The following is an 8,983-nucleotide window of genomic DNA, read 5'->3' as shown; positions in this document are numbered from 1 at the left end:
GTGCCTGGGGCCAAACTGTGCCGTGCTCGGGGTCTGAGCCCAGCCCAGCCCACTTAACAGGAAAAGGAGGACCAGAGCAATCATCAGTCCAATATTTGCTGAGGGTGGTCACCTAACAAATATAGACAAAGCAGAGACACTTAATGCATTTTTTCCCTCTGTCTTCAACACCAGAGATGGGCTCTGGGACCCCAAATGCCCTAAATTGGAGGACCATGACTGCAGGAATGATAAACTCCCAGTTAACCTCAAACTTGTGCACATTTGCTGCTCCACCTGGATGCATGGGGCCTGATGGGATTCATCCCAGGGTACTCAGAGGGATGTCTAATATCATTGTGGGACCTCTCTCCATTACTTTTCAATGATCCTGGGAATCTGGAGAGGTCCCAGCTGACTGGAAGCTGGCAAATGTGCTCCCAGTTTGCAAGAAGGGCAAGAAGGAAGATCCTGGAAATTCCAGGCCAGTCAGTCTCATTTTGGTGCCTGGTAAAATTAAGGAGAAAATTATTCTGGGAGTCATTAAAAACCACCTAAAGGATAACACAGCAATTGGTAACAGCACAAGGGGAAGCTCATGACTACCAAATTTAACTTCTTTTTATGAGATCACCCAGCTAGCTTATAAAAGGAAGCCAGTCGATGTAATCTTTCTGGATTTCAGTAAAGCTTTTGATATCCTTCTGGACAAAACAACCAGAATACAGTTAGATAAAATCATTATAAGATGGGTGAACAATTAGCTGATGGGTCAGGACAAAAGGGTTCTTGTAATGGGGTTACACCAGCCTGGTGATGTAACACTAGTGGGGTTCCCCAGTGCTCCGTTTTAGGGCCAGTCCCTGCAATGTTTGCAGAAATGATTTGAACGAAGGACTTGATGGTTTTTTTTTTGATCAAGTTTGACACCTCGCCAGCCGGCGTGTCCCCAAAGTGGTACCCAAGCAGGGCTGCAGGAGCTGCTACCCCACGCTGGGAGCTCTCCGTGCTGCTGCTTTCACTTCTTCTCACCCAGAGCTCATGCAAGCGCAGTTTTTTTTCCGTGTTCTGATCCTCTCCATGCTTCTTTCATCTCCGTGCCAAAGCAGGGGACTCAAGCACACCCCAAGCCCACCAAACACCTCGGTTATCTACACACAGATGTGCTGCTTGCTGAGCAGACAGCACAAGCAGCAGCAGGTGTGATTTATATCTCTTTTTACATTTTATTTTTCTCTCTCTTTTTTTTTTTTTTTTTTTACAACTCCCCTGGCTTGATGCAGTCCCAGCTGCAAGGTCGCTCCTGTCCCCACATCATCCTCCTCCTCGCCAAAATTCTGCTTTTACCATTCCTCCCAGCTGGGCACTGTGGTATAACAGAGATATAAAACTGCCGGTGCCCAAAGGATGGAGAAGGGGCTGGAGGAGGGGGACACAAGTGGGGGGCGCCTGGGGTCCCTGCCTTTCTTCATCCCGGAGAGGAGGAGGAGGAGGAGGCTGAGGGGAGACCTCCGGGTGCTTTACACCTTCCTCCCGAGGGCAGAGGTGCTGAGCTCCCCGGTGAGCAGCGATAGGAGCCGAGGGAAGGGGGTGGATAGCAAAAAAAAAAAAAAAAAGGGGCCGGCCCCGAGGGCGGGGGCAGCAAAGCAGCCGCGCGGAGCCGCGGAGCGCCAGAAGCGCTCGGGTCCCTCTGCGGGACACATGCTCTGATTTAATTATTTTCATTATTTTTTTTTTTTTTAGGGTGGTCCTTTTGGGCCACGGGAGTCGTCTTCGAGGATTTTTTTTTTTTATATATGCGTGTTGGTTTTCTTTTTTGGAGGGCTGGTTGGCGAAGCTGCCCGCCGATCGTTCCCAAACCGCTCCGCTCCGCGCAGGATGCGCCCGGCGCTGCGCCCCCCGTCCCACCGGGGCTGCCTCCCCCTGCTGCTGGCGGTGTGTGGGGGTCTGGGGGGGGGGATCGGGGGGATTTAAGGGGATTTTTGGGGTGGTCCCGAGCCCCTCGGATCTGTCTCCGTGGCATGCCCGGGCTTGCCGTGCCGTCGAGGGGCACGATCCTATAGCGCTTGGGTATAGGGGAAAATAGGGGGAGGGGGGAGATGGGAGGCGATTGGGGTGGTTTTGGGGGCTGCTGGGGGATGGTTTGTTTGTTTGGGGGCTGGGGGGGGGTTGTGTGAATGGGGGGTGTCGGATGGAGGGGCTGGGGGCTCACCTGGGGGTGGGGGTGATGGGGGAAGAGTTCCTTTAGGATCGGGGGTTCCCGGGGGTGTCGGGGGGTTAGGGGTAGGGGTTCAGCCCGGGGCAGAGGCTATGGGGGGAGATGGGTTTGGGGAGGGTTACCCGGTCTGGGGGCTATGGGGGGAGATGGGGTTACAGGGGGGTTACCCGGCCACTGCTGCTTTTGGGGTTTGCGGGGAACGGGGGCGCGTGGGGCTGAGGTTACGGGGCACGGAGCTGGGATGGGACGTGCCTGGGCTGGGGGGCTGCGGGCTGGGGGGCGACTTGGGGCTGGGGGCTTGGCCTAGGGGGGCAGGGATCCCTATGGCGAGCGCTGCTGGCGCTGGAGGGGATTTCCACGAGCGTTACTCCCAAGCCCAATGTGCCATCGGCTTTGGGATCTGGCGATCACCGGGGACGTTTGGGTAGCATCGGGGTCCCGGGGACGCTCGGGGCCAACACAAAGCGGGTCCGAGCCCTCCTTTAGGGCAGAAAGGCCCAGTCATATTTCTGGGTGACCCGGGGTGTTGCTTCGAGCTCCGAAATTCCTAAGGGCTTGCCTCACGTGGTGGCTGTTGGCGTGCCATCGGCGCTGCCGTGACGGCATCCGGGGCCTCCGATCCCTTTTTGTAAATCATTTATGGGAATGAGGTGGGGCAGGTGATCTTCCTCTGCGTCTCCCAGCGCTCAGACTTGCCTGGGAAAGCCGAGCCTTACCGAACCCGGCACCTAAGGGACAGGTTCTAACAGCATTTTTTTATTCTATTACCTAAAACTAAGTTAAAAAAAAAAACAAAAAGAGGAGGGGGGACCGATGGGGATGGGAGCCTCACGTGATGATCACCCGATCCGGTGGCTGTGGTTCCTTCCTCTGCTCACCAATGCCTCTTGCATCATGCCTGGACCTGGGCCACGCTGCACGAGGAGAAGCGCTCAGGATTTCCAGGAGCTCAAACTCCTCTTGCGTAAAGCCCGGAGGGAAAAACCCCCGACCACGGGGACTTTAGGGCCTCCCTTTCCCTTCCCGAGGGCTGGCACAGCTGTAATGCTCTTTGGAGGTCTGCTGAGGGTCGGCAGTTCATCTTGGGGTCTGTTTTGTGCCGTGATGGTTCGTTTTCCTTCCTTGGGATCACTTTTGGGGGAAAAACAGAACCCAAGGAAGGGTCAAGGACCCGGGGCTTCCCAGCTCTTTGCTCCCGACCTCCCCTTTTAGTGGGTATTAGGATTCCTGCCCGGCAATTCCTCTGCCCTGGGGCAACTTTGCTTTCCTTGGATGTTTACTGGGGGTGAGAACAACCCCTGAACACCGTTACCTCTGGCCCCAGGGGCTTTGTGGGGCTGATAGTTTAGAGACCTACCCAGGGCCCTGCAGTAGGGCAGCTCTAGGGGAAGGTGCTGGGGGCTGATAGCCTTATCGTGCATGCGGGCAAGCTCTGGTTCATGAAAAGTGATGAAATCCTGCAGCTAAGGGGCCTTTCCTAACGGCAGACAGCGTTACGTTGCAGCCCGGCAGAGTTTGAGTGGGGAAAGCAGGTTTTTTTTCCCCCCACGAGGACAGGCAGCGGGCCGGGCTGTGCAGTCCCCGTCCCTAAAAACTTCCAAGGCTGGGCTGGGTGAAGCCCCGCGGATTGCAAAGGGTGAATCGCTCGTGGCTGGAAGGCAGAAGCAAACTTTTTCGGGATAGAAAAATACTTCATAAACTTCCAAACCTTCCCAGCTTGAGCAGGCAGCAGCGGGAGATGGGGACCTGCACACGAAGCGTGCTGGAGCCTGTGCTCGTGCTCCCCGTAGGGACATTTCATTTATCCCTGGGTGCATTTTGCATTTATCCGATTTCCCATTTTACCAGTGGGATCACAGCGTGCCCGCTCTGGGATCCCAGCCCTGTTTCTTTTCTCCCCTCTGATATTTTTTTTTTTAAACCCTCCTGGAGCAGCCCGGTGAGGCGGCAAGCTGAAAAGCTCGAGGGCTGGTTCCCCGAAGCCGGGCAGCGCTCAGCCTTCGGAGCAGCACCTTTGGGGGCACCAGGGCTTGGTTCCTGTGTGCCAGGCGTGGAGGTGACATGGGGACCTGTCCTCTCAGCCTAGCTGAGCTGTGTCACCCCACGCTGAGCACAGCCAGGCTCTGGGTGCTCACACAATGCTCACGCCCTTCCTTGCGCCGAGCGCGAGGAATGCGAGGAGGAAGAGGAGGGGAGAAGAGGGGGGGGGACCGGCTCTTTCGGCGGCAGCAGTGACTCATCGCCGTATTGTTTTAGCCTTTCAAGGCTGTTTCTGGCTCCTGGAAGAAATATGTGCTTAACAGGCAGGTTTCCAGCTCTGAGGATAGCAGGGGAAGGGCAAGGGGCCTCCGGGGCCACCGTGCGTGCCCCTGTGCCATGAGGGTGCAAGGTGCCGAGGGGCACCGACCCCCCTGGGGACCTCAAAGCCCTGCTGGGGTGGGTGCTGCCCCACTGAGCATCATCCCACGGGGCTCTGTAGGCACAGAAGGAGCTGAGGCAGTGGAAAAGTGGTGGAGAGCAGGCAGAGATGGGGCTGCCAGCTTCCTGACCCACCGCATGGTGGGGTGACATTGGAACGGCGCAACCCGGGCGCACGGGTGCCTTCCTCCCCGTCTCTGCTCTCCCTCTTCTTCTTCTTCCTCCCCCCTGTTTGGCACCCTGCTGTTTTCTCACGTGCTGAGAAATTGGGGAAGGAAAGGAGGCGTGATGTGATCCTAAGCAAATACCCACTTGAAGTACCTGCACCAAGGGGCTCAGCCGCCGGGTCCAGCAGCTCCGGGCCGTCCCAGTGCCCTGCTTCTGCTTTGCACCATGGCCTTGGGGTGGGTTTTAACCTTCTTTTTTATTATTTTTTTTTTCCTTTAACAGGAGGCTGTTTTGTCAGTGGCTGCCTCAGTGGAGGTTAGGTGGGACAGGGCGGATCTCTTGGACCTAAGCAGGAAAGGGGAAGACTTCTACCAGGTCCAGGACAGCGATTTGTATTGCAGGATGTGCCCCGCAGGTAAGACGGCCTCAAACATCCCAAAACAACATCCCAGCACACGACTCTGGCAGCAGAACCAGCTCTTGCTGCAAGGACATCCCCTCCCCGTGCTGTACAACCACTGACAAGCCCTTTCTTCCTCCTCCTCTCCCCCCGTCGACCCCTTTTTTGCAGGCACCTACGTGGCGGAGCACTGTAAGGAGCAAAACGGCTCCAGCACGTGCTTGCCGTGTGACGAAGACGGGTACATCGAATACCCCAATCGCTTCGACAAGTGCCTGCGCTGCTGGACGTGCAGGGAAGGTAGGAGCTGGTGCGCAGGAGGGCGATGCAGGTCGAGAGCATGGCTTTGGCTGAGCACCGAGCTCTCCGCGTGTAGAGCGCAGCCGCGGCATCGCGCTGCGGGTGCTGCAGGAGCAAGCTGCATCCCGAGCTGGTGTGGAGGCTCGTGCCAGCCCCGTGGCTCTGTTCGGGGCAGCATCCCCTCGGTGCAAAGCTGGGATGCGAGGACCATGAGGATCCGGGCTCATGGCAGCACCCCTAGGCTGCTGGCGGGGCTTTTAAAGCGCTGCTTTGGATCGTGGGCACGGCGCGGTGTGGGGTGGGGATGGGTGAAGCAGTGTCTGGTCTTCCACCCTGGTCTTCCCCGGGTCTGTGCGTGCTTTGCTGGGTTAGGGAGCGGGGCAGAGAGCCCCAGCAGCAGGGTAGAGCCCGTTGGATTCTCACCCCCAGACCAGGTGGAGCTGAGTCCCTGCAGTGCCACCAGGAACACGCAGTGCGCCTGCAGGAACGGCACCTTCTGCTCCCCGGACCACCCCTGCGAGATGTGCCAGAAGTGCCGCTCCCGGTGAGCTGGGGGGCCTTGGGGGGGGGCTCTCGGGGTGCTGCGGGGAGCCCCAGCCTCTGAGCCTGCTCCCTCTCCCCTTTTCCAGGTGCCCCAGTGGGCAAGTGGAGATAGCTCCGTGCACGCCGCACAGCGACCTCCAGTGCGGCCCCCCCACGGGCTCCATCTCCGGCTCCTCCAGTAAGTTTGGGGTGGCTGGAAGGATGGGGGGGAGGGCTGGAGGTGTGGGAGCTGCTGCCACAACGTGCCCTGTGTCCCCAGAGATCACCATCATCGTCATCCTCGTCGTCGTGGCACTGGTTGTGGGCCTGCTGCTGCTCTTGCTGTGGATGTGCTGCTGCAGGCACCCCGCTGCAGGTGAGGGGGGGGGGGGACCCGGGGTGCTGACCCCAAATGGGGGCTCTGGGTGGGAAGAGGGACGTGCTTTGGGGCTGACGGCTCTGTTTTTCCTTCCAGGGGACAGCAGAGACCTGGGCAGAAAGTCAGGCCAAGTGGTGGTGAGTCGTGCTGGGGGCTCTGCTCGGTCCCTGCTTCGCTTGCAGCCCCCCCGGGAAGGCTGGGGGAGCATGCAGGGGGCTGTGGCCGAGCAAAGCGGGGGTCTCCCACGGCTCCCCCCCCTCGGGGGCTGGTTTCACCACCCCGGCTGGGAGTCTCCAGCTTGGCAGCTTTGTGTTTCTCTCCCCCCCAGCACTACCTGGTGCTGCAGCTGACCCGGATGCTTGCGGGGAGGGCTGGGGACGCGGACAACATCCGCAACGAGCACCTCTCCCAGGACCAGGAGCGGGGGCTGCTCCCTGCCGTGGGGGCTCCCGACGCCCCAGGGCTGGAGGTAGGGCACCGTGCCCCCCCTGCTTGGCCGAGCTCTGAGCTTTTCCTTTACCTCGACCATGCTCGTCAGCTCCAAGGCTTCCAGGGCAGGAAGGTTTCTGTGCAAGGTGTCCGTCTTATCCTCATTCCTGGCCCCCAAAATCTCCTGTTTTAACACCCAATTCTGAGCAAACCTTTGCTTTTCCTGCCCTGGACCCGTGAGCTCGCTCTCCCCTGCTTTGGGCAATGCTGTGAAGTGATGGGCGTCCTGAGGGTGGGTGGCCATCTCCTGCCCCAAAAGCCCCCCCCGAAAAAGGGAGAGGGTCCCCAAACCCCCTGTTACCAGGACCTGGGGATGCTTGCTGGGTGCTGTAGGATTTCTCTTTTCAGGAGGTGGTAGCAAGGACCTCGGATCCCGCTGTGAAACCCCAGAAGATTCTGGTTCCAGTGCCAGGAGAAGACCCCGTTATCCGTAAGTGCTGGGGCCTGGGGGTGTGCCGAGCCTGTGGGCTCTGTGGGATGATCCCTGCCGCCCCCATATCCGTGCCCTTCCACGTCCCCTGAGCTTTTTCCCTGTCTGCTTCCAGTCCTGCGCCGCTCTTTCCACGTCTTCGCCCGCGACGTGCCCTTCAAGGACTGGAAGAGGTACGGCCGAGCCCTCGACCTGCTGGAAAACGACCTGGCTCTGGCGGAGATGAACGACAAATACTCGCAGGAGCCCTTCTTCCAGATGCTCAACACCTGGCAGAACAGGCAAGGGATGAGCGCCTCCGTCAACACGCTGCTGGAGGCCCTGCACCGCATCGACCTGGGGGGCATAGCAGAGGACATCTCCTGCAAGCTGGTGCAGCAGGGCTCCTTCCAGTACCAAGTGAGCTGAGCAGCACCTTGAGACACGAATACCTCGAAGAACAGTTCCTTTTTTTTTTTATTAGTATTACCTTTTTATCGGGGCTCACAGCTCCTGAAGCCCCCTGTACAGCTGAGCCTGCAGGAGCCGATCCTCTTGGGAATCCTCTTGGGATCCTCTTCGTGGCTTCTTCTGTCAGACCTCGGTGCCTTCCTCATGAAACCCAAGCTGGTGCCTTCAATTCACACTCACTCGACACAAATGAGCCAAAAACTACTGCCAGCTGCCTTCAGGATTGTCTCACGGGGAAGCACTGGTTTTCTACGGACCTCGTGAGGCTCGGTGCCAAGCAGCATCTTTGCACAGTGCAGGCATCCCCTGGATTTTAACTGGATCATCCTTTCCTGGGCTTTTTTTTTCCTCATTTTGGTGGGATTCCTGGCATCTGTAATGACTTCTGCTGGCAGAACATCCCAGAGGTGGCCAGCCTGCCTAACACTGTCTGCTCGGTGGGCTTGAGTTGAGTTCTTGGGTTATTCCTTAAAAGCTTTTTTTTTTTACTGTGCTGATTTTTTTAGGCTGTAGCAGTTCTGCTTGTTGTTAGTAAACCCCACACTGGACCGGAGGGGAGGGCTGGCTCTGTGATCACCAAGGGAAAAAAAAAAAAAAAAAGGGTTGATGGAAGGAGCAGGATGGAAAACAGCAAATTATCATCCTGAGAAACCTCCTCTGTGCTCCGTGACCGTGGTTGGGGGGCTTGGATCCCCTTCCCCTGGCTCTGGGGGCTTGCTGGCCCCATCCACCTCGAGAGGTGACCACACCGAGCATCCTCCACCCCTCCTCCAGCTGGCTGGATCCCTCCCCAGGGACAAACACACAGCTCAGGGACAACGTGGCTGGAAACCTGCAGGGTTTGAGCTGGCTTAAACGTGCAGCAGCCCAGCCCCTGGGGATCTGCCCGAGCGCAGGGGCAGCGCCAGCTCCTCTGCACCCCCCGACTCCATCCTCCCCCCTTCCCCAAAATTTGCCAACTTTTTTAAGAACAAAAGAAATCTCACCTCAAAAACACAAGCAGAACATTTGTATTTATGTATTTATTAGTAATTGTAAACGTGTTCATATATTAACTTAAAAGCTAATATAAAAATAGTATTGATTTTTTTTTTTAACTATGCATGATTGGGTGTTTTCGTACAGAACTCTGGCCCAGCCAGCTCATCGCGTCCAGTTTTGTACAGGTATATTTTATGAAGTAGGAATAAACTGTTTTTTTTTTAAAAAAATCCTCCTGTTTCCTCATTT

General features: G+C 57.3%; 1 protein-coding gene across 4 annotated transcripts; it reads left to right on the top strand.

Moving 5' to 3' along the window:
• The first annotated feature begins 1,477 nt into the window (after window positions 1-1,477).
• On the top strand, window positions 1,478-8,954 carry LOC309887626 (tumor necrosis factor receptor superfamily member 10A-like). Of its 4 annotated transcripts, none has more exons than XM_082779498.1 (10): window positions 1,478-1,914; window positions 5,066-5,198; window positions 5,355-5,483; window positions 5,913-6,027; window positions 6,113-6,204; window positions 6,286-6,381; window positions 6,481-6,521; window positions 6,713-6,853; window positions 7,225-7,303; window positions 7,419-8,954. In XM_082779498.1, the coding sequence occupies exons 1-10, from the start codon at window positions 1,858-1,860 to the stop codon at window positions 7,709-7,711; spliced, it is 1,176 nt and encodes a 391-aa protein (XP_082635624.1). In that variant the 5' UTR covers window positions 1,478-1,857; the 3' UTR covers window positions 7,712-8,954. The 4 variants fall into 4 exon arrangements, with proteins under 4 accessions (XP_082635624.1, XP_082635625.1, XP_082635626.1 ...); XM_082779499.1 differs by having other exon boundaries at window positions 1,479-1,914; window positions 6,481-6,518; window positions 7,222-7,303; XM_082779497.1 differs by having other exon boundaries at window positions 1,482-1,914; window positions 7,222-7,303.
• The last annotated feature ends 29 nt before the right edge of the window (window positions 8,955-8,983 follow it).

This window comes from Aythya marila (genome assembly GCF_965140915.1).
Source record: "Aythya marila genome assembly, chromosome: 26".
NCBI lineage: Eukaryota > Metazoa > Chordata > Aves > Anseriformes > Anatidae > Aythya > Aythya marila.
The sequence above is the reverse complement of the archived record's forward strand: the minus strand, read 5'-3'. Positions and strand labels throughout refer to the sequence as shown.